Source organism: Phoca vitulina, unplaced genomic scaffold, assembly GCF_004348235.1.
Source record: "Phoca vitulina isolate PV1807 unplaced genomic scaffold, GSC_HSeal_1.0 scaffold11, whole genome shotgun sequence".
Taxonomy (NCBI): Eukaryota; Metazoa; Chordata; class Mammalia; order Carnivora; family Phocidae; genus Phoca; species Phoca vitulina.
The window spans coordinates 28,761,226-28,787,597 of record NW_022589714.1 but is presented as its reverse complement, the minus strand read 5'-3'; the positions used below and the strand labels follow the sequence as shown (position 1 = coordinate 28,787,597).

Genomic DNA, 26,372 nt, shown 5'->3' with positions numbered 1-26,372 from the left:
CATGTAATGTTCTTCTCAATGAAACATGAGGAGTTTGGGATGGGGGTGGGAAGATAGTCTTCATTGATTTAAAAAAAAAAATTAGAATAAAACCCTCCACAGCTGCTGAGCTTTGTGTGGAATGTGAGGCTGGGAAGTGCACCTACCATCTTATGACCCTGGGGAGCGGGAGCCTGATGGTGAGCCAATACCCTGAGACAAAAAAGAGGACAATGCAGAGAAACTTTTCACTTGGAACATATTGAGCTACTGAATTAAGTGATGGTGGAAAAGCAGTATTTCTGAAATACTGAAGAGAATTTTTCTTGCTGAAGCCTATCAAGTTAAGCTTTTTATTTGCAATTTATAGCAGCCTAACTGATGGACTCCACCATAGCAGAATGTACCTTACTTTGAGCTGCTCAAGGCAGACAATAGCTTCTCACCCCTCTCTCCTGCCCTTTTCTCCCACCTTTCTACCCCCTCCCCCTCCATTCCTGAACCTTTCCTCTCTGCCTCCCTCCCTTGCCCAGTATCTTCCTTCCCTTTTTCCCTGTCTCCGAAACTGTTCTTTTAACTTCTGGGTCTACCCCACATGGTACAAAACTTTTATCTCCTAGCCCACAAAAGCAATTTGCAAATAGTTACTGGTATTCACAGCAATTCCTTACTTGCCTGTTACTTCAATTTAGATTTCTGGCTGGTGCCCAGGTCTTCATTTTATCTCTTCTTGACAATTCTGTTAAGGCTGATATTTGTGGCTAACTTATTCAATGTTGTATAAGCTGTCACTCTTATATCTGGAGTTGATCATTTTGGAGGTATGGGATGCACATATATAGAAATGAATAGCCATATAAGTGCAGCTAAGAAGGAAGTAAATGTTATAGTAATCAGAATAACATAAAAGGGCATCCTGCATTTTCTCAGAAAGTCCTAGTCAGTTACCATTGATTTGCTTGGTGAATTTCATGAATCCGGAACTTAGAAAATTTGTGGTTTTCAGAGGACTTCATCTTAGTTTTCATCTATAATAGGTCATCAACATAAACATGTGATAAAACATGTTACATATTCTAGAACATAGGTTATTTTCCTTAAGGGCGGATGCCATAAAAGATTGTTTTGGTAAGTATTTTAGTAAAGTTCATAATTGTTTTGCCATTCATAAGCCTTTCCCCAAGGCTAACTCTGGTATGGGTTTATGTGTGGGTTGTTGGGGTGGGTCCTACAGTGATTCCAAGTTTTCCTGGTTAGTTGAAATGTGGCTTTGGGGGGATTCTGCCTGTGGACTTCAGGTAGTTTTATGTGCTTTAGTGATTCCCCCCCCCCCCCAAACCAGAAATGAAACTCCAATCTAGCAGAAAGTTTTAGATGGTGTGGGTGGGGAAAGGATAACAAATAACTAAAACATGAACTTTCTTGTAGTGAGTATGAATAGGAAACATTGAGATATTCTCGAAAATGAATCTGTAGACTGAGATGTGCTCTAAGTGTGTGCTAACCTGCACCCGGAGTTTCAGATTACTTGCTCTGCCTTCTGGAGAGTCCATGGTTTGTATTTCAAAACAGCAAATCCTGGCTGTTTCTATAAGTAGTTTGCACCAACAGATCCTTTTCCAAATAGCTCAAAACTAAGAACCTCACAGTTCCATAAGAGAGGAAAACCTAGTTGCCTCAGAAGATGGGGTACATATCCTACTATGCACACTAGGGCAGGTATCCCATTACTGCCCCAGTGCACAGGGCTGATTCTTGAAGAAAGACCCACAGGGAGATATAACAGGTAGATCCATGAAGAGCTGTGATTTTGTTTGCTCCCTGCACTGCCCCCCTGCCAACACGAATCCAAATGCAAAGATTTACTCAGGACTCAGGATAACAAGCTCCTGCTCCAACACCCATCACAACCTGATGAGTTAGCCTCTTCTGTGGGAATTTAGTGTGGTTTTGTCAATTACCAATATGCTTCCCTCGTGATTCTTACTATGAATATCTTTATTTTTTTTTTTAAAGATTTTATTTATTTATTTGAGAGAGAGAGAATGAGAGAGAGAGCACATGAGAGGGGGGAGGGTCAGAGGGAGGAGCAGACTCCCTGCAGAGCAGGGAGCCCGATGTGGGACTCGATCCAGGGACTCCAGGATCATGACCTGAGCCGAAGGCAGTCGCCCAACCAACTGAGCCACCCAGGCGCCCACTATGAATATCTTTAAAGTTAACTGAGTTGTAATCAGTACTTCTCATGTTTTCTTGAATTTCTTTTTATTTCAATAGTTGTGATGAATATTTAATAGACAGTCCACAATGATCCTCATATTTCAAGTTATATTCAAATTTATTCAAAGATAAGATCACTAAGTATTACTAGAGAAGTCTACATAAATAATAGAACTGATGGTACAGACCTGCATTTAATAATTCTGTCCCCATATGATTTGCCTAGGTTACAGAAATGTTTTTTCTTAACATAGTCTTCCTGCTCCTCTTCTCAACTTTGATATATTACTTTTTGTTATTTCTGGCAATGCTTTCTATTACAAGAGATAAAATTTCAGTCATTTCAATGTTAAAAATAACCATGAAATCAACCAAAAAAATGTGATTTAATCAAAGTACCCTGAATCAATGGAAAACAGTTTTGTTTTTGTTTTTGTTTTTTGTTTTCCATGAATTAAAAACTGCCTTAATATTCTTAGGATCACAGTGACCTTTCCTTTGGCAATTTGGGTGTGATCTGAGAATTAGCAAAGTGGATTATAATATATGTATCAATCTATTCTTAGCATTGCAACTGAAACATTGAGATGAAAGTCGGACCTTATATTTTTCAATAGTTGAGTAACACCATCCTGGTTTTTACCAAAATTGATGAAAGAGAAAATATGGTAAACTGGATGCATATAACAAACATGGGAGGTCATAATGTTTCCAGGATATGGCATCTTGCCATTGACCACAGCCTCTTGGAACAAGATAAAGTCATTGAAATAGTTAACAGATGTTAGCTATATAGAAATATAAAAGTTCTATTGCTAAAAATTATGTACGGTCAGATGGAGATTTGGCGCTTGGGCCATAACTTAACTGACTTGGCAAATGGAAAGTTGAGATGCAGAGGCATAATGCATAATATCAAGGCCACACACTTTGCACACTATGCAGGAGCTCATAAACTACTGACAATATGTATACTGTGCTAAGCCAGCTTGATTAAGTATTAACACAGCATTTGATACTTAGGGAAATCTGAAGTCAATTTTCACATCTACTAAATTAAAAAGTTATTTCTATAAGAGCAAAAGAGTAGACTTTTCTCCAAGTTCAAAAGCATGTCTACAAATCATATTATTTAGTTTCAGCTTGCAATTTACCAATGATTGGTATTGCTTTCCACTGATTTTGTAATCTATCCGGTAATACTCTTTAAAATTATATTTTCCCACTCTTGTCTATCACTTCACATTTCAGAACAAGTTGACAGTAATGAATTTCAGATAAGTATCTGTAGCTGAAATGGATCTTCCCAGCCTTGAGTCACAAGTTCATTCAAGTCAAGCATTGAAGGAGGCTTGTGCTACTTTAGAGTTTGTGGTTTTATTCACAGCTTTGCAAATAAAGTCACCAGCTTCCATCACTTTGTAAAGATTCACACCCTGTTAAGGGAAAGAAGGGGTGGATTAGGGAGAAAGAAGACAAAACAGATTTCATTTTATTAGTAGTTAATTAACAATTTGAAATTACTTAACAAAATGTTACTCATTGTTGATTTGAGAGTAACATTTGTCTTCTTCATGAATCACATAATCAGCATTTTGGATTTTTGTTTTATTAAAGCATATCTTGAATCTGACTCATATAAAAGTATAGGCTATCTATCCCTGAAAAAACTCAGTGTAATTCAGGGTAGTATCTAAATTCTAGGCAAGACAATAACAGAACTAGGAACAATCTACAAAACACCAGTGGAGGGCAGTTAAAATTAGTATGGTTTGGAGGAGTTCATAGATAAGGACTTAAGAAAAAACCTTTTTACTATATAAACAAACAACTTGATAAACGTATGAGCAATACAGGAAAAGTAACTATATAATTTTAACGATACTCAGAAACACTATCAGTATGATATTGAAGGAAGTAGTTATAGGTCAAATAAAATGAAGTAGTATTTAGTACACATCTGGAACTTGTTTTCCTGAGAAGCTGTACTGTTTGAAAGCATAAACAGGATCAACAAAGGCTTAGGTAAATCCATGAATGACAGGTAGGTGGTTGGGTATGAAGGCCAAGTTCAGGGCATGCTCCTCATTTCTTGGGCTTGGTGTAACAAAAGATCCCCATCAAGGTCTCCACCCAGCACCTCATCTGTCACTATAGGGGAGGTAGAGCATTAGGTGGATTACCCAGAGATTTGCCCTCAGGTAGCATTTCATAAACTCCTATGTCTTAACATGGACTAGAAACAATGTGGACTTAAAATTGAACAGACTCAGGCTTCCTTGCTATTAAGTAGTTCTTAATATTTATGTAAGTCTGTCATTTTCTTAAGAGAGACAAATATAAATATAGGACCTTTTCATAACAGTGATCATGAGATCATCGTTTTAATACAGTCAATTCTCTCTAGAAACTTTTAGAGCAATGTTTCCTTTGTAGTTTACTTCTCTCTTTTTAAGAATGATCAAGAAAATTATTCTGTAAAATGATACTTATAAATGATTCTCTTTGTCTTTTTGCTATAAAGTTGTTCTTCGGTTATCAACATTTGCTTTGGTTTGAGATTGTCTTGTCCTGGGAATGGCTTTAGGTAGAATATGTTAGGCACATTTTATTTGACATCCTAAATGGAGTGCTATTTAAGTTTTATGAATAACTAGCTACATGTGTCTATCACTTTTGAATTACACCCAGCAAGGGATTATAGAAAGATCTTAGTCACCAGTGTTCTTTGCTTTGCAAGAATTCCATTGATAATAAGTATGTACTGGGATTTGCTGACATTTTACACAAAAAAATTCATTTTGGCCTTTCTCTATCATTTTACCTAACAGATATCATTATAAAATAATATTGCCTTTATTATTGAATCATTTGTCAGGTGCTTAAATATGTCTCATGTACTATGATATGTTCTGGGTTTTCAAGAACCTCATGTAAAATAAGGTTTCTGTCCTCAGGCTGTTTAGCGTCAAGCAGGCAATATGGACCCCTGTTGAGAGGGGTCCTGTATTATAATTAAAGTCACTAATAGAGATATGCTCAGGTGATTATGAGGGCGAGGGTGGGGCAGTAAACCCATTGGGGAAAAGAAAGTAGAGAGGAGTGTGTGAGGAAAGGGTGTGAGGAAGGGTACATTCTGACCCGAGTCTTACTTGGGGAGTGTGAGTCATTGAGAAAGAGGACAGAGGGGGCAGTGCAGCCAGAAGAACAGTCCAAAACTTCTAAAAAAATGCCATGCTGTGTATGTAGAATGATGGGCAGAGATGACCTGAAAAGGCATGAAGAGGCCATATTGGGTACAAGAACACAGCTTTGCTTTACAGGAAATGAGAATCCACTGATGAGAGCTCAAGCGGAAACAAGGCATATTCATATTTGTATTTTGGATGAAATTCTCTGGTGATAGCATGGAAGATGAATTTAAAGGCAAGTCAGAAGTCTGCACACCAGTGTGGAGGATGAATACCCAGGAAAGAGCTAAGGAATTATGCTGACATAGCTATAGCAAGGATATTAAAGAACAAACAACCAAAATATAAGTCAAATTAGTGACTCTTGGTAAGTGATATGGCATGGGAACCATAGTAACACTAGATCCTACAGAGAATCTTGGCTTTTTAGCCTAGGTAGGTGGTTGAATTGTAGCTCCTACCCCATGTAACAATTCTCTCCTTAAATTTTGAATGCTTAGGAATGAAGCCATGGTTTATTTGCATTTCAGCCCTCAAGTTCTAGAACATGACCTGATACATAAGATGCATGATAACATCAGCTGGGTTCAATTCAGTCATCTAAATCTCCAAGAAAGAATCTAATTTGCCTCAGTTTTTATCATGGCCATACATTTCTACCAGAAATGATTAAGCTACTGTAAATGAAATAATAGGTACTCCTAACCAGGAAAGATGGGCAATAGCTTTTGGTGTTTATCCCAAGAGATACCCATCTCCTAGTGAATGTGATTGAGCATTTCTATGTAATGAGCATAGCTGTAATAATTTCTCACTGGCTGCAGGGGAAGCTAGACACAGAAATAAGATCCTGATACAACCTCAGGGTAGGTTTAGAGGTAGAAGCACGCAGGTTGGCATGGAAGTCCTAAGGGAGGAACCCAACAATATGAGGTTAGGCAGGGAGACACTAGAAGACTTTTGGGGATGGGCGCAGCTCAGTCTCCAGGTGAAATCAAGGATGGGGAATAAGGCCATCTTAGTGGTGATGGAAGCAAGAGCCAGGAGTAGAGGTGAGAAATAAAATGGTGTGGAAATGGGAACTACAGGCAAGTGGTACCGCAGGAGCTGTCATGTAAGTAGAGTGAAGTGAGAGAGAGAAGATGGGGGGGGAGAGAGGTAAAATTCCATGTTGTAATCCAGATGAGGCTTTTACATCTCAGAAAACATTTTGAACTTCTAATCATCTGTGAACTTTTTTCTTTTATATTTTTGCCCTCCTCTCCTCCAAAAAAATCTGCCTTACAGACTAATAAGCAATGTTAATGAACATGTGGCAAAACAAAGTGCTAATTTAGGTGGTTACTATAGAGGATGTGACTTTTCAGGAACTTTTTTAAAGAGACAATTCTTGCTGTCCAGGGTCTCACGTACTAAGTAGTATTAAGCTCTCCTCTTTCTTGATCATTCCAATAGTGCCCTGGGCTCTTTTTCAGAAGCCCAAGTTGTCACTGCGAGAAAATCAAGTTCTCTGTTTCCTCCTAGGAAAACCTCCATCCAAAACAAAAGCGCAGAAACAACAATCCTAATGCAAAGACACAGACTCTCACTCACAGTGTGTGAAATCAAATGAGATGATACATGAAAAAGTACTTTGGAGGTCATGAAGCACTATAAAAATGTGAAATGGTAGCGTTATTGGTGATGGGGCTACAGCAGTAAGTTACTTTATAAAGTCCCCTAAAGAGTTTTTATTGTATTTTCCCCACTGTGCATTTTAGCAGACAGCAAAAGTGTAGTAAAACTTTGACCTTAAAATTGCTTCCCAAATCTGAGACACATTCCCATTTGTATCTGAAAGGCATGAATATTAAAATATGTTAAATGACTTACTGTGTTGAGCCCCAAGCCATTAAGCATATATATCAAATCCTCAGTGGCTACATTTCCAGAAGCACCTTTTGCATAAGGGCAGCCACCTAATCCGGATACTGCCGAGTCCACCACGTTAATCCCCATCTGGAAAACAAACCAGAACACTCAGGGTTTGTCTATTTATGGCATGTAAATTGTTGAATTTCTATTTAACCTGTTCCAAAGAGCAAATAAGCAAAATCTAAACCCGTTATCCAAACATACTCACTTACTCACCTGCTGCTAGAACAGTCCCAGGGGTGCTGATTTCTTTTCTACCTAATCTTGTATTTTAGGCTAACAGAAACTCGAAGGATCTCAGGAAGTAGAATAATCTTAGATCAAAATAAAATGGTGTTATTCATTGATAATCACATGACTGTAGGGGGTGAAGCTTGAAGTAAGATGAATTCATTCCCAGATTGTATAGATTCTCCAACCAATTCTCTAGTTTGATCCTAATACTATTATGTAAACACAAAATACTTCCAACACCGCAACTCAGAGTCAAGGTGCCTTAGAAGACTGGTGGTAGTGGTAGGGTCACTGTTTGAAATAGGATGTTTTAGGCTCAATTCACCCATTCAATTCACTTGATCTTTACTGAGCCATTATTTTGCGTACCCAGCCGGGCTTCTTTGGGAGAAATGAAGAGCTATTTGGGAGGCAAGACTTCCACTAGTAACAATAGCACCATCTCACATTTACTGAGTCCTCATTAAGTGCTGGATATTATTCCTAACACCTTATGAATAGTAACCCATAATCTTCCCCCAAACCCCATGAGGTAGATATCCTTCTATCATCCCCAAATCACAGATGAAGAAACTCAAGTATAGCAGGATCACAAAATTTGCCCAAGGTCACGTCTGTCTCCAGAGAGTTCACACTGGAATTTATGGTTTCTGGAAACAAGCAAATTGGTACAGGTCATGTATGTGGGGATATCAGAGGTAGGGGATATGTGTGTGCTGGAGATGTCCTTGAAGACATGATTACAGTGGGGTCTGAAAGGAACCCTGAAGATCAGAGGATTGGAGAAGACTGGAGAAGAGAGGCAGGCATGTCATACCTTGTAAAAGGCGACAGTTGGATGATCAGAAGCTACCAAGAGGCATAATCTGATTATTCAACTCCTGGATATTAAAGAGAAAAAGTAACATGACTTCTGCTAAAATGAGAAGCCCCTAAAAGCAGAGATCTTGGGCAGCACGTTAGGTCAGCCATTCGCATTCCCAGGATCAGAACCATACACTGTGGCTACATCTCCAGAGTCAGCCTTACAAGACCTGGGCTCAGACTTGAGAATCTGAGCTTTTCACAAGATCACGGATGCTGCTCTTGCTGCCAATCTGGGGATCACACTTCCTTTTGTTTTTCTTTTTGATTAACTTTTTATTTTAGAAAAGCTTCAGATCTTCGGAAAGCTGGTGAAGAACAGAGCATTCCCATATATAAGGCACCTAGTTTCCCATACTGTTACATTATCTTACATGATTATGGTAACTCTGTCACAGCTGATGGACCATAATCGATATGGTATTAATGTCCACACATGATTCCGATTTCCTTATTTTGAACTTAATGTTCTTGTCTGTCCTTCAGTTTGGATTTGTCCAATGTTTTTCTAATGGCTAGACTAGAATTCTGAAATATTTCGAGGAAGACCACAGAGGTGAAATGCCATTCTCAATACATCGTATTAAGGGTACACACTGTCAACAAGATTGATGACTGATAAGCACCTTGATCACCTGGCTGAGGTAGTGTTTGTCAGGGTTCTGCAGTAAGGAAGCCTCTGCTCCCCACTTTCCTGACCGTACTCTCTGGAGAAAAGTCACTATGTGCACCTCACACTTAGAGGTAGAGAGTATCTACAGAAATCACTTGGAATTCTCCCATTTGGGAGATTTGTATATTCTCCTCGATTTATTCAAACATTGTTTTTTATCAGTAGGCACTCAAGGTATTTTTTTTTTTTCAGTTTGGTTTAGAATCCAATATTATATATTTTGTGGATCAGGTTGTTTAAGATTTGGTTTTTAGCAGCTCTTTCAGTTGGTTCCTGTGTCTTTTTGTCATAACAAAGGGACTGTGTTTTTTGAACCATTCTGCTAGATTTCACCTTGAGACTTCAGATACCTACCCAAAGCCTACAAGGTTTAAAAGAAAATTTTTTTGGATGATACCAAAACAGTTAACAGAGGTGATCACTGGGTGGTATGATTACAGGTAATTTATTTTAATTTTGTTTGTCTTTATTTTCCAATTCTTTCACAATGAATGCTAATTATATATAAAGTATTAAAAAAAAAGGTTTCTGTAAACTTTCGCCTGTGGTAGAACATTATGTAAAAGAGAATGAACATAAATGAATCCAAGGCTCATTTTCTTGATTAACATCATTATTTTGCAACTAAGTGATCTTTCTAGGGTGTGAGACTGCAGGGTTAATCTGCATACAAAATCTTTAAATAAGACATGATCTGAGTGAAAGGTTACCTGGAAAATGGCCTTTCCCTATTTCCTAGAATCTGAAGAGCTGTAGACCTGGGGATTTTCTATCCGTAAGCTCTATTCCCAAGTTAATTGAATCAATTCTATGTACTATGTGGCTTTAAAGCAAATTTGAAGAGTTTGTTAAAGTATATATTACCTGTGAAGGAGAACATAAAGATATTAATGTTTTAATATTCTCTTCTGAATTCTCTTTTTAAAAAAAAAAATCATGGTACTACTTTAAAAGCACTTTTTATGCAGTATCTCCTAAATTCTGACCTCTATTAAATGTTCAATTCTACTCCCTAGAAATAAATCTTAATGGATAATGTTATCCATATACTAAGCTATGATCTAATTCTTAAATAAGCTGCTTTAGGAGCGCCTAGGTGGCGCAATTGGTCAGGCGTCTGACTTGGTTTTGGCTTAGGTCATGATCTCAGGGTTGTAGGATCTTAGGGCTCCATGCTCAGTGGGGAGTCTTCTTGAGATTCTCTCTCTCCCTTTCTCTCTGTCCTCCCTTCTTTCCCCCTCATATGAGCTTGCTTGCTTTTGCTCACGCTCTCTCTCCCTAAAATAAATAAATCTTTAAAAAAATAAACAAGCTGCCTTGAAACTTTGCAACTATGAAAATTTTGTTTTACTATGTATATTTTCTTTACATCTACTTCCCTATTCCATTGGAAATGATACATACTATGATGTAAACAAGTTCTTGACAGAGTAGGAAGAAAAACATTTATTTTCTACATTTATTCTTGACGGTGAATAGAGGGACAATTTTTGTACTTACTGAAATAATACCATGTATTTGAAGATAATAGATGGGATCTTAGATGATTTTTATCATACAAGAGATTGTCTTCATTAAAAGATGATTTGTAGATACTCTCTTTCCCATGTCTCCAAACACAAACCACTATTTTCAGGCTTTCACATTCCTATGGGTATGGGTGTGTGTGCACACATGTGTGTTCCGTGTGTGTGTGTGTGTGTACGTGTCCTCACACTCAAACATGAGCAGGTTTTTGCACCATAGATTGAAAAACAAAGCATTTGTTTTGAGGGAAAGTACATCTTTAGATGAGAAACCACAAGGTGGCAATGTAGCTTCAAAATCCATCCATTTAAAGTCGAGCATTTACAACCCCACTGTGTTCCAGCCTCCCAACATGACAAACATGTAAATAAATCACTTTTGAAAAAAAATATTTTTATAATATAATGAGGAACTTTCACTAATGGTATAGAATAGTAAAAAATATACTGAACCACAGTTTGTAGTCTTCCTTTGACTTGAACATGTTTATGAAGTACATTCTTTGTGCCAGCAGTTGGAATCCATACAAAGTACTGTAGCTCATGGAGTTCAGCATTAGAAATTAAAATTACATATTTTGTCACAGAGAAGTAGCATACTATTATCAAGCTAGGAACCATTTTCCTCAGAGCTAAGGGAACTAGTAGTCCTCCCTAAACTAAAACCCAGAACTCAAAGGGTTGAGGTGTCCTTGGCTCCCACCTTCCTCCAAGCTCATGATTAAAGCTATTAATCCAGTAACCAGGAAATGATAAACTTGAGTTTAATTACGTGCGCTCTGTCTGCTTGAGCTCTACACTTATGTGCTTGGACTTAGGTGCTGAGAAAAATGAATAAAATATTAGTAGCCACTTTTTCTGGAAAATGGTAAATTGTAGATAAACCATGAGCACATCATTCTGTGCTACAGTCTTAGGAGTATTAATTTTGTGTAGTGCTTAGATGCCCTGACCATGCTGATATGCTAACGAAAAGTACATCTTGACTTTTTCTTAGTGCTGTAAGAACTTATTTCCCAAATAAAATAAGAAATCCTTAAGAGGAGTCAAATCTTTTTGCAAAGCTTATAATGTCCTATATCTTCATGATTTAAAAATATTTAGTGAAATCTCAAATTTTAGGTATTGGGGATACTAAAATCTTAAGGAACATGTACAATTTTGATATGTTAATTTTTGAAATGACATCTTTACCCTCTAAGATCAACTTTTTCTTTAAAAAATCTGTTGTGTTAGATTTAATTTAAAATGAGATGTTTCTGATGGTGTAAGTTACCCATTTTTGGATTTAAGTTACTTGGGTGGGGAGAGATAAATGTTCATGCGGGATAAATATTAAAAATGTACTCCTTTTTTAAATAGCTATCTCCTCAGCCATTCCTAAGCCAATGTACCCTCCAACAGAGGATTGCAATTATCCAAGCATAAGGTGCTACTTGTATCCCAGTGATCAGACCAGATAACACTAATGGAGCAGGGCACTCTTGCCAATAAGCCCAGAGCTTGCCTTGAGCTACTTCTCAACCAGCATTCTAAAGGGTTACTATATACTGAGTTATGATACCACCTGAGAAATAACACTGTTTGCATTCATGTGTACTGTGAATGTAACATGTAAATCACAGATAATGAACAGTTAGCATACATGACTTAAGCCCAGTGTTTTAATTAAGTGAAGTACATACCAAAATTGGTATGTAAATGATGATAGGCATATATATTGCTGTTGGGGGATAACTAAGCTAGTGGTGACACTTTCATATAACCTCCCTCCTCTTTGAAAAGGTTTTCCTACATGCTTCATTCTTCTTTGCCTTACTACACATAATGAGATAGATTATATTCTTACCTTCATTTAGTATATTTCAAATGGAGATAGAAATGGGACTGTGTTCATAGAAGGGGGGGTAAGGAAACGGATAAACAGATAACAAGGGAATTCTCAATTTCAGTAAAATAAAATAATAGACTATTAGTGAACATTTATTGAATGTTCATTTTGTCACAGATCCTGTGTCTTAGGCCTTATATATGATAAAGCCGCACAAAGTTAGGGTGAAATGCATAGTAACCCATGTCCATTTTACCGATGAGAAGACTGAGGCTCCAAGAAGATAAGCACTATTTCCTGCTTCAAACAGTGTAAGACAGAGGACGAATGCAAATAGCTGTGTGCTACTGTCAAATGTTAATTGTTAACATTTCATTAATACTGTATGCCAGGCACATGACTAAACACTTTGCATGGTTTCATTTAATCCATGTAATAACGTCAGGAGGCAAGGTGTGAATTAGGAAGAGAATGTTGACAAATCAAAAGGCTTCATTTTCTTAAGACGCTTTTTTCAACTTTCTGAAAAGTCTCTACACAATGTAGTAATAAGAGGCTTTCAAGAAAGTAAATGATCATTGTCCAAAGGGTTTTTTCCTAGGAAGCTAGCCCAAGAAAATAGCTAGAAATGTTATAGATTGATGGTTCAAGAATAGATATTCTTTGTAGCATGATTTGTAATAGGAAAAAAAGGCCATAAGTTAAATGTCCAATAATAGGGAAAGAGTTAACAAATTATATTAGACTATTATGAAACCATTAAATATTTTCAATGAATATGTAATGGTATAGAAAAATGATGATAAGAAACTGGAAGATAGGAGTGCTTGGGTGGCTCAGTTGGTTAAATGTCTGCCTTCAGCTCAGGTCATGATCCCAGGGTCCTGGGATCAAGTCCCACATTGGGCTCTCCGCTCAGCAGGGAGTCTGCTTCTCCCTCTCACTCTCCCTCCCTGCTTTCCTTTTGTCTCTCTCTCTCTCTCAAATAAATAAAATCTTTTTAAAAAAGAAAAGAAACTGGAAGATAGGACCGTGCTTGGCATCATTCATTTGTGTTTCTAAGAATTTTTTTATCCTCCCTAATAAGTACATATCACACATGTAATGTGTACTCTTGTTTCATCATCATCCCCTTCTTCTGCCAGAACAATACCCCTAAACCATACTGGCCTTTCTCATTTCTTGGTTTCAGTCCAAATTCTAGAGATGATTCCTCTAGGAATCCTCTACTTCTGCCTGTTCTTGAGTGGCTGTTGGTCCTATACTGCACTTCTTCAGTAACCATCTATTCCCTCTAACCTACTGGCATAAAATAATTAAGTCAGTCCCCCTCAAACTTGAATGAGCATAAGATTCCACTTACGATGTCTGACTAGAGGGTGTTACACTAAATGAAATAAATGGGACAGAGAAAGACAAAAGCCATATGATTTCACTTATATGTAAAACCTAAAAGAAACCCAAAACAAAAGAACAAGCATTTATGATGTCTGAGGTAGGACGTGAGCTTCTGCATTTCTAACACCTCCCAAATTATGCAGAAGCTGCTACTCCCCAGAACACACTTGAGTGGAAAGAAACTCTGGTTCTTCTAGGAAAGAACTGGTTCTTAGGTGTCAGTATATCCTGGTCCAGTCACTATGGTGATGCCATCTTGCCTTGCACAGTGTTGCTCAAAATGGGACCACCTGAGTATCAGGTTTACCTAAAGTCCTGGTTAAAAAGGTAGATTTCTGTTGTCTACCCCAAAACTGAGTTTTTTTTCTTGTAAAGTCAAAGTATTTGCATTGTTTCAGCCTCCAAGTTGACTTTTATGCATAATAAAATTTGAAAATAACCTGATTTACCTGTTCATCTGTGGCAGATAGTGCTGGCTCTTCAGCAAAAATTTGTTTCCTCTTCTTCTGAGATTCAGCTAGGTGACATAACCAAATTGCCCTTTAATTTAGGTGTGGTTCTGTGACTGTAGGTTAGCCAATGATGTGCAAGCAAAGTGATGCAGGCCATTTCTAGAATATTTATTTTCAGAAATTCTGTCAATAGTCAAATGCAGATGACAATGAGGCCTTAGGGAATGGTGAGCCAAGAAATGGGAAGAGCCTGGGTCCATGAATTACCATGTGGAGGAGAGAGAGCCACTGACAAAAACCTGTTCAGTGAGGAACAAACATCCATGTGTTTGAGCCGTTATTCATTTTGGGGTGTGCAGTTATATCAGCCAATTAGAAATAATATACCAATTGATGGCATAGATTAAAATCTACATTTTTCCAGCTATTTTCTATTCCATCTGTTTTGTTTTTCCTCTTTTCTATCTTTTGTTCATTTTTTAATGATTCCATTTTCTCTTTTATTGACTTAATATTTCTACCTCTTTAAATTTTTTAGTACTCTATGGTTTACAATATAAACTTTAATAAGTCTACCTTCAACTCTTCATGCCACAGATAGGGAAGGACCTTACAATAGTATATTCTCAATTCCATCCAATCATCCTTTGTGCTATAGTTTCCCTACCTTTACTTTTATATACCCATAATACATTTACATACCCATGAAGTGGTGTTCTTTTTTTGCTTTAGGCAGTTACCTTTTAGAGCAATTAAAATTTAAAAAATTATCTTGATTCACTCCACATTTTCTCTGAAGAAACTTGACAGGAATAAGAATATCAGAGATTCAAATCCTAGTATTTAGTTAACACTCATCTTTTGGCGGTAAAAGAAAGAAGATGAGTTAGTGAAAGACACGAGGAGTTCAGGAGGAGGTCCAATGTCACAAGCCAGAGTAGGGAAAGTTTCTCTAAATACTTTTTTTTTTCTTTTGAGAGGGAGAGAGAGTGCGAGGAGGGAGAGAAGGAGAGGGAAAAATCTCAAGCAGGCTCCATACTCAGTGTGGAGTCTGACGTGGGGCTATATCTCATGACCCTGAGATCATGACCTGAGCCAAGATCAAGAGTCATACACTTAACCAACTGGGCCACCCAGGTGCCCCAAAGTTTCTTTAAATACTTATACCACAGTGACGAATACCTCACCTACATAAGGAAAGTAAGAGCTGAGAAAAATCTGTATTTATGAAATTGACAAATTTTGATATTGATGGGTTCAGCAGAGACCAGACTAGGAGAGCTGGGAATTAATTGAAAAACAAATGGAGGTCATACAGCCTAGTTCTTATAAAATCAGTTTAGGGAGACTTGTATTTGAACTTGTTCTGCCACTTGTTAACTGTGTGATGTTGATGTTACTTCTCTGTCCCACCAGCTATAAGATGAATATAATAGTACTGAATCATGGGCTTGTTGAGGACTCAGTGGGATCTTCCATGGAAAGTACTTATCACATAGGATGGCACATAACACACAGCAAATGTTGGCTTTAACAAGTATATGTCAAGGGTATAGAGACAGAAGACATGTGGTGATAAAGAAGAAAACCAGGGTATAATTGGGGGTATATGAATGGGGAGATATGGAGGATATTTGAGACCTGTAACTTGGAAGGCTTAAGGGACAGAGGTAAGTAAATGGAAGTAAAGAATGATACCACACATAGGAGAGAAAATTCACAGAGAAAAAAACCTTAGAGAGTGTAGATGAGTTTGGAATTAGGGCAGAAACGTGGAGTTTAGCTAGAAATTAGTGGAGAATACTATCCTTTGAGGTAGGGTGAGAGGATAGGATGGACAGAGGTACAGAGATATGTTAAGGGAACACAGACCCTGAGGTCTTCACAGAAATAAATGATCAATACTCTAAGAAACACAGTAATTGAGTTAATCGGGGAGTTCAGAAACAAGTTAAGTCCTTTTTAGCTCCCTGACACTAGCTTCTCTTAGACCAGCCCTACCCTCCATTTAACCACTCTTGGATGTGTGCACAGAGGTGGATGCATAATGAAGAGGAAGGAAAGGGGATGGATCCATAAATAACACCATGTAAACAATAAAAAAAAGTCCCTATACATATGGAAGTGACTTTTTAATAAGAATCTGTAAATCCCAGATTTTTACAACTAGAAAATTTAGTCAATTTTCTCTATGATTGATTAATTGATTTAAAGGGAACTAAGTCCCGGAGTTCCTAGTGGGGCTACCAGAAGTCACAGAGGTCATTATTCTAGAGATGGATCTAGAATTTAGACCTTCATGTTTTTGTAATTTCACTGGTAGGAGGTAAATAACTTCTAATTCCAAATTAATGTTAGCGGGAGGCCTATGTAATAGTGTAAATATGCTATGCTAAATATTAAGTAAATATTAAGTAAAAAAAAAAAAAGTTACAGAATGAGAGCACAGTCACGCCTGATAAGAATTAGGTGTTACAGTGTTATTAGTACTCACAAACCAAGGAGTGCTTGGGATAGTGGGAGGACCAAATTTTGGTAAGAGGAGGGGAGTCAAAATAGCAGGTAATATATACAAACTATATGAGGGCAAGAGCCTTCCTCTGTCTCACTCCATTATAGGCTCAGCATGTAGCATAGCACTCAGAACATGATGAGTTATTTCAAGAATGGAACAAATAATGTACCTAAAAGAACAATGAATGCAATAGCAAGTCCTGCGAGCAAGTATAACCATACATGGTAATAAGTGAACTTGATACAATTCAATTGGAAACACAGAACTGCATAAGGAGGATACTAAAATAAATGAAACAGTTCAGTGGATCACCACCTACTTTGTTTGCTCCCTAAACCTCCTTCTCTTCGTACTGCCTTCTCATAAAACGGGTTCCTGGAACCTGTTTGTTTGTTCAGTGACTCCTTATTAATCCTCAGTGCAGCTGATGGACCTAAATTGGATCAATCGCAGTCTCCTCCCCCATAATTTAGAACAGAAACAAAGATAGAATCCACCTTTCTAAAAGGTGAGATGTAGAGCATATGAGGTATGGACAAGCAACTTTTTCCATGAGCAATGCGAAGTAGAGAAATTGAGTCTGCAGTAAGAGGGAAAAGGAAGCATCATTGAATTAGAAATGTCCCTTGAATTCCAGACAGCTTCTCAATCTTTCTGAGGTCCAGCTTCATTTCCTCCCTTTGTTTTTGAAATAACGTTTAATTAGAGCTATGCCAGGTGCCTTAAACCATACAATAATCGTAGGAAGTAGGTATTATTATCATCTTCATTTTATAAGTGAGAAAACTGAGCCACAGAACATTTAATATGATCATGCATGATGTTACATATTTGGTAAGTGATGTAAGCTGAGATGCAGGATCAGGTGGAAAAACCTCTAAATCTCTGCTCTTGATTTGTGTGTATACTTCTCTAAGAGGTTTCCATGGGACATCCCTGTATCCTCATTACAGTCTCCTTTTTGCTTGAGGTAGCTTGAGTTGGCTACTGTTACTTGGAAACAAAGAATAGTAACTAACACATCATTAAGTTAGTGACCTGGCGGGGAAGATATTCATAAATACAGAGAACAATAATGTAGAGTAGAGTGTGGTAGCTGTTATGAGAATTACAAACAGAGCTATTCAGAAACACCAGTGAGACAGTATCTATATTTTGCAGTAGAGCAAGGAAGGAGGGGCAGTGTGAAAAGGTTGATGAATAGTTTGGCTCTGCTTTGGGCCTTGAAGGATGTTGACAAGTGGAGGATGGTGAGGGAAAAGATACTCTACAGAGAGGGAACAGCTTGAGAAAAGGCACATATGATGAACAGGCCAAGGATGTACTGAGAATATTTTAATGAGACTTGTATTGTAGGGGCTGTTGAGGTGTGGAAGGAGTACAGCTCCAGATCATGATAGGCCCTGAATGCCTTTCTCTGGGGGATGAACTTTATTCCCTAAGAAATAAAGAGCTACTTATGGTTCATGAATAATCATGACATCATCAGCATTTGTTTCACTCAAATTTTGTTATCAGGGGAGCAATAACTGAGATGGATAGAAGGTTGAGAAATATGTAAGTAGAAGTACTTGTTAGAAAATTAGTACAATGCATGAAGTCACTGGTGATGAGTACTTGAAGCAGAAGGGGAAAAAGATTTTTGTTAAGGAACAAATTTGACATTTATGAGGTAAAATAGTGTCTAAAATGAATAATAATGGAAGAAAGAGGTGTCATTGACAAAAGCAGTGATTTCTAGCTTTAATAACTAAGATGATCCATTAACTGGAATGGGATATAGAATCAACTCTAGTGAAAGGTAGAAGATGGTTTCTTGGGAATCATTACAGATATAAAAAACTAGATATTTAACATGTCACTTCTTAAAGCATCCCTGCTTGTTCAAAACTAGCTTTAATTCTTTTTCTTAATCTTTCATTGCATACCTATTTCTTCTCATTTACATCTGGGGTGATCCATGGCTTTGGTAATGTTCAAATTTATGGTTAAGCATTCTTATAACCCGAAGAACTGGCCTCCACTGGGTAGTGGAATAATTTAAAAAGATATGACAACGTGCTTCCTCGGTCCCTGAGTTGAAAGCTCCTCCTCTCCGCTGAGTACCAGGGATGTGGTTGGGGGAATGGGTGATAGGAGTTCCAGATAGGTTTAGGGGAGCCCTAGAATACAGGGACTGGTCCTGCTTCCAAACGTGTATGCTGGAGGGAGTACAAGACTCAAAATCTCCCATCCAGTTGGCTGGGATGCCAGGGTAGCAAAAGTGAAGTGAGGAGCCTGGCAAGTGGGACCTAAGGCAGCCTCAAAGATAATAGACACTCAAACCTGGCCATCAGACCAGGTAATCCCTGGGTAATGGTGGATGGATACTCAAACTCCTTTCAAACTAAGCAAGAGCATAATAAGAACAAGAGGCAAAGAAGGGCAGGGGAAATTTGAGACACTGAGTTTTGAATGGAAATGACTAAGCTGATTAACATAAGTATTCAGCCATTAATTAGGAGATATTTGGGGCATTTAAACTGAAGGTTCATTAAACTGAACTGAAGTTTAAAGCATTTCACAATATTACATCACTACATGAATATTACTACTCAATCCTTGTTCATTTCAAATAGTTCAAGTTCAGTCTCCTCCCTCCCTCCCTCCCTCCCTTCCTTCCTTCCTTCTTTCTGAGAGGGGGGAGAGAGAAAGAGAGTCTTAAACACTGGGTGTGGACCCGGATGTAGGACTTGATCTCACAATCCTGAGATCATGACCTAAGCTGAAATCAAGAGTTGGATGAGTAACCGACTGAGCCACCCAGGTGCCCCCAATCTGATTTATAAATGACTTACCGGGAATCTTGCTTACTCTAAAGACACAATCGATCAGAGTATCTCACAAGATATTTATGGTAATAATGGTGTTAATTTTTCTAAGCAGTGAGTATAACTTGAAAAGAGAGAAAGCTGAGTACACATGAAATCAAAATAGATTTTCCTCCAGTTGAAGCCAGTTAACTGAAAGAAGGTAGGAAAACAAAAGTAAGTGTAATCACATTTAAATGTATAGGAGGTGAAGCAGGTTTGGACCAAACCAACATATCTGGAAAATACGATATAATCAATGGTTGAGGCAATTGCGGGTATTTATCTTGGATAAGACTCAGAGGTAGATAATAGTTGCAGTTACAGAGTTCAAGATCATTATGTGGTCAAGAAAGTAGACATACTCTATATGATTCCAGAGGAAAATTGACAGAGGTAGATTTTGCTTGATTATGAGAGATAACTCTGTAGCCATTCAATGCTGCCTAAACTTGATTAGCTCTCAAAATAATGATCTCGCTGCCACTGAAACTATTAAAAGGCAATCTGAAGGTAGTAGAAAGAATCCCTTCTACAATGAGTGAAACTATTGGCTTTGATGGCCCCTAGGAATTTCATCCAATCCTAAATCTGTCTATAAATGCATGTTTCACTTAGCTTGCTCAGTAACATCTAATTTTGTCATAAAGTTATAAACATAGACAACATTAAAATATGAAGTGCTGCTTCTAATGTGATTTGAGGTAACACATTCCTGGGGTAGGTCCATTCCTTGGCATCTGAATACAACAGGTAAATTCTAAGCAAAGACACAGCAAAGACCTATAAAACATAGTTTAAGGGAAAAAAAACTTGAAGATGCTCCTGAAGGGTGTCAAACCCACACATATTTGGTATTTGCGGCAAGGCTGCCAAATACCACTAGAATTACAAAAGCTCCCATATGACTTGTAACACATTCTAGGATTTGTTTTAACTTTAATACTTCCAAACATCTAAAATCCAATGCCACCCTTAGTTAAAAGTGAAAATAGAGAAGCAGATAGGAATTTTTAGATCTGAGTCCAAGTACTATTCCCTCACTTGGCTAGATAACATTCAGAGAAAAAGAAAAATCACCTATGAAATATGTAGGAAAATACAATATTAACCATGGAAAAAACGGATTGATATGGCCAAATATCCTGTTTGGGCAAGAATAAAGTAAGACAACTCAACTTTCACAACAGGAAGGCTGCCACCTGCATCTCTGATTTCCACAGTGCATAGCCCTGTGATGGTCAAGTGCCTGCTTGCTCTGAGAGGTCATTCTTGTCTGTCCCTTTTCTGTTCTTTAACACAGGGGACTGCCTGTGCAGCCTGAATTCCCCCAACTCCCACATGAGCTAGATTCCAACTGGTTCAGCCGACAGAAGGCTCTGTTGGAGGAAGAAACTAGAATATTCCCCCTTTCTGTTTCAGGTGCTATTTCTAGCAGAGCCTGTTTCCTCAGTGGCTCTAAATGTTGACCATGGACAGGCCCACAGTTCCAACTTCCTCCTGGTGACTCTGGATGGTGGGTTCCTGTAACAACGTCTTCTTTCTTTGTCCAGCCAAGGGGCCTCACTGATGTTACAGTGGTGGTTTCTTGCTCCTGCTTATCTCAGGAGTGCCTCCTTAAAAGTGAGAGCACTGAGGGGCAAGCTATAAGAAGGTACGCACTCTCAGAGCAAGTACAATCAGCACCTGAGAATGAGTGCTCCCTAAATGGTGTGCCCTAGGCATCTGGTTACCCTGCCCTAACCCAGAACCTGCTCATTTCTGGATTGCTTTGCTGCCTAATGTTTAGTTTTATGGTTCTCCAGTCACCTGTGCACAATTTCCTGGATTCGGTTGCTTACATGGCTCCTGTTTTCTGGCTGGACCCTAAAAGATCCAAGCATCCATTTCATGGAGTTCAGTCTGAATTTGCTTCTATCTAGCTCCTACCAAAGGCAAATTGAGAAAATATTAAAGGAAGACCTTTTTAGGAGTATACAATCCCTCCTCTTCTAAGTATTTTAATTCTAGCCTTACATCAATTTAGTTAATCAGAAAGACATAGACCAGGATCCCATGAGCTTGGACTCCTGCAGAAATAGCTTCCTTGAATGCCATTTTAAGGTTATTTTCTTGCATTTATTAATAGTTATTATAAACACTAAAAAATAAGTTGTACGTGATTTCTCCCCCCACATGTACCTTAAAACCTCCTGCTGGAGATATGGTTCTTAATTTTACTATATCGTGTCCTATATTAATCAGGATGATTAGGTTGAACTAAGGGGGGAAGAAAAAGAGGGGAAATCTATTGGTTCACTTAAGTGGATTGTGGAAAGAGTTTGGAACTAATCTTGGAAAAGACTGGAAACTTTCTCTTTCCTTCCGTCTCCTTCCCTCTCTCCCTCCTTCTCTCTTCACCCTCCCATCTTCCCCTTTCTCCTTCCCTCTGTCTTCACCCCCTTCTCCTCATCATTTCTTTCCTGTGTGGACTTTATTTTTTCATGTCTGCTATGCCAAAGGTCACAGGATTTTATATAAGAAAAGTGAGCACTTTTTCATGAGCTCCAGCCAGGAAACTATTGGGAAAGTTTTGGATCTTTATTGAGCCACCTTGAGTCACATGTCCATCTCTGGACCAGTTATTGAAGTCAAAGATTTCTTGCACTAGGGCCATGAGTCCACCATATCGTACACTTAGTAGAGGTGTTGTGTATATGTTGTGTTTGTGTGTGTGTGTATAGGGAGAGTGCTGCAATTTCTACGCCCTCATAAGAACTACATGGTTGGACTTGTGGGGAACAGTTTCTTAGAAGAAGGAAGGTGTTATTTTCACAGATCAAACAAGGACTATTCACCAAATTCCTTTGGTAGAAGCCACTTCGTATATTCCATTTAAATTTCAGTACCATAAAAACATCAGTGTTTAGCACTCATGTAACTCGTTACGTCTTTGTCTTTAGAAAAGTTAAAACATCAGGTAATGCTCTGTAGTGGCAACTATTGGTCCCACCAGTGCACAAGCATTTGTTGAGATCCCATGTTCTTCTGGGTGCTAGGTATAGAGTCGTGGGAAATAACATGCACAGAATCTGTGCTCTTATGGAGCCAACTTTCTGGTGGAGGAGAAAAACACATAAGATGGTTAAACGACAAGGTAAGAATAATTCAGGAAACAAGTGACAGGAAGACATGGCAATTTACACCATTCTTCCAAGAAACTTTGCTTGACAAAGGAGTATTTGAGCTGAGACTCAGATGAAGTAGGAAAGTGAACTTAAGTACTCATGTGAAATAATCATGTTTAAGACAAAATGAACCAAGTCAGGACAAATGCCTTGAAAAGGGATGATGCTTGGTGTGTTGAGATCAGTAAAGAGACCACAATGACTGCAGTGGCAGGAACAGGGAGACGGTGTTAGACAATAACATCAGATGTGTGGCAGGGCCAGATCTTGTGGACAAGTATATTTTGATAAGGTCAATATCATTAGTGTGGCAAACAGGAGTCTCCATCAGCATTTTTTCGATGGTAGGAATAGAATGGAAAACATCTTAGGGCATTGTACTTTTTTCTGTATCACGAAACATTTTGCTGTTTGATAGGCCACAATGTTTTGGATTAGGAAACCACAGTAGACTAAGGAGGATGTTACAGGCCAAAGCTCATGAAGCTATTAACAAATTAACTGAAGTCATGTTTATGCTTTCCTGTCAAATAAAACATGTTGACTTGAACAAAAGTCTTCTGTAATTGACTACAGGAGATTTAGTTTCTTACTAGACAATATAATTACATAAATGTCTACTAGTTGAACAGGTTCTGATTTCACAGGGAGACCTCCTTTTTTGTCAATATTACTATGAAATGATAGCTCTTATGAACATATTCAGCTTTATATAAGCTAAAGAATCAACCAAACAACATTATCAAGTATACACTTAGAAAAGGCTTAGGATACCAGTATATTTAAGAGACAGTCCTTGATAGAAAAAACTTATAATCTAGTTGAAAAGCTATGATGTCTATGTGAATATATAGAAGGAAGACTGTGAGAAATACTAATTCAAGTCAATTAGGAAAATATTGTAAGAGTTCAAGGAGAAGGAAGTTTTCAGGCCAGGTTAATCAGGGCAAGTTGCATGGGGAAGAAATGACTTCTGAATCTGGCCTTGAGGACTAGGATGATTTTACAGAGTATGGCACTTGGAAGGAGACCTTTAAAAAGAACTAAAAACAACACCAATGACTGACCTTGTTAATAACAGTTTCCTGTTTATTGACATTTAACATTAACTCGATTCCTCCCACTATGTAGCACAATTTTGTAGAAGTACCCAAAATATTCATTTACTATTTATAAAAACATTTATCAAGTGGTTTCTATGTACAACTCACTATGGGGACAAAAATAAAAGTTAGATGCAATATTATAGAATGGGTTTTTAAAGATAGGATTATGATATGTACACACACACATTTTTTAACTTTGAAATGCTACATTACTGAATATGTTTAAGATAGCTATATATAAGTATAGGAGGAGATATGCGTATCTTTATGTTGCTATGGGTGGGTATGTGTGTATATATATTTCAGCCATCTCACATAATTCATGTTTAATTTAGAACTCTCAGAATCTTCTTTACAGCTAGTGTCCACAAGACGTCTGAAAGTACTATTGCATTTCTTAATAGAATTAGGTCTGTTCTTGCTCAGTATTTCAGGCCAGTGCCTAATCTTGTATCAATTACTCACATCATCTCACATGTCCAGAAAGAATTTATATCAAAGTTTGTAAGCCATCTAACAAAAATGCATGCATGCTTCTCTAAAGTAGAGCTGTATTTGAAATTTAATTTTACAGAGGTGGAACTCTTCCAGGCATCATATCTCACTAAGGATAAGAGAAATCCAAAACTTTATACAAAATGAAGTACAGTACTGTATAGTTATGCAAAATTTGCTGGTTTCTTATTGCAATATATGTAAAACTAAATGTAATACTGTCAAGTTGGTATCTAACTCAAAGGTGAATGATTTATGTACACGAATAACTCATTATCACTTTACCAAAGACAAATGACAATTGAGAGTCGGAGAAAGCACTCAAGTTTAATTTTACCCAAGTTTTTGTCCCTTTCACCAATCACATATTTATAAACATCATTTCACACCAGACAAGGTTTGGGGGAATACAATAGATGTGGCCTTTGGGTTTGCTTTTAGTTCTTCAGTAACTGGTATTTGACTTAGGAAGGGTTACTTCACCTCTTTCGGTCTCACTTTCCATATTTGAAAAGTGAGTTCTTGAAATAGTCCCCTTCGAAGTCTTACTTGTAGAGTACAGACAAACATTCTTTTTTTTAAAAAAAGAGGAAGGATAGAGTTTATGGTTACTCTCCTAACTATAAAGGAAATGAGAGATGTTTAAGACCTCCCTATAAAGTTTCAATAAAATGTCATTCAGGGTGCTCATACCTGCCAAATGTCAGACATTCATAGCGCAGGTTTGCATATGGTAGACAGTCTGTGTTAGGTGAGTCAGGGAACATATTTTGTGTTTCTAATATATTATTCTACTGATGAGATATATAACAGTTAAAACTGCATATTTAACATTAAGAGGATAGCATGTTGATTGTACTATAAATCATCGTGCTTCTCAATATATATGAAACTCTTTTTCTCAGTCACAGTTCCAAATGTTTTCTAAGTCATGGATTCCTCCAGGACCACTATATCCTTTTGCTAGAAAAAAAAAAAAATGCACAAAAAAGACACACATTCAAGTGAATATATTGATCTGATCCGTGGGCAGAATACTTTTCTAAAAGAAATGTATTGAATTCACTTGTCACTTTAATCCAGGGGAGGAGAAATGTCCCATTGTTACTAGGAAGCTGTGTAGCCCATGTCTCTGCACATTGTGGTGTCAGGTAGTGTTTTTTAACCTAGACATTTCTGAAATTTAGGATGAAGATAAGTTTTAATGTCGCCATTTTTTTTATTAAAACGCCAGCAACATTTAAACATTTATCTGACCAAGTAACATTAAGTAGGAAATCTCTGTGAGACATAAAATAGAAGATGTAATAGTATCTTTTCATGAGAAACAACTTAATGTGTTATATTAAGACTTTTGCCCTTAGGGTGCTGCTACAGAACTTGGAACCAAAATCAGTTAACTCTGTGCCCTGAAAATGGAGAAAAAGAAAAAAAAAAAAACACAAATCTAATTTGTAAAATTATTCAGTGGTGTTTTGTTGGCAAGCAGTATAAACATCCTGAAGAATAATGACCCATTGTATTTTTTAGTCATCCAGACATTCTTTAAGGTAGTAAAGATTTTTTTTTTTTGAGAGTAAATTGTTTTTTGGAGAGTCAAAAAGAAACATGTGGAACACATTCCTTGGCATTCTAAAATCTCCAACTGTGAGTGACACATGTACAGTATTTTGAAAGTTTAAAAAAAAAGAAAAAGCAAATCATACTGTTGTTCTCCAAATCATACTGTATCTACTAAGTAATACTGCTTTTGAAAAGGTGTGGCTAGTGTGTCAAAGTCTGGTAATCAAGGGTAGGGGGTGTAGGGTGGGAGAGGGACTAAAACCAAATAGGCAAAGATTTATTTGCTACTTTTGAAATACATTGTTGATTAGAATACTTGGCACATGGTGAGAACAAGAATATAATTTCTTCCTTCATGTTCCTTTGAGAGTAAATTCCCTTAATGAAAACAGATT

At 37.6% G+C, this 26,372-nt stretch overlaps 1 protein-coding gene across 2 annotated transcripts in view; it reads right to left on the bottom strand.

Moving 5' to 3' along the window:
* Positions 1-2,240: 2,240 nt before the first annotated feature.
* HMGCLL1 (3-hydroxymethyl-3-methylglutaryl-CoA lyase like 1) overlaps positions 2,241-26,372 on the bottom strand; it is a 195,246-nt gene continuing 171,114 nt past the window's right edge. For both annotated transcript variants that reach the window (XM_032409625.1, XM_032409628.1), the window contains 2 exons: positions 7,263-7,388; positions 2,241-3,635 (listed from right to left, as the gene is read on the bottom strand). In XM_032409625.1, the coding sequence (XP_032265516.1) occupies positions 3,534-3,635; positions 7,263-7,388 (228 nt within the window). In that variant the 3' untranslated portion in view covers positions 2,241-3,533. The remainder of the gene's footprint in view (positions 3,636-7,262; positions 7,389-26,372) is intronic.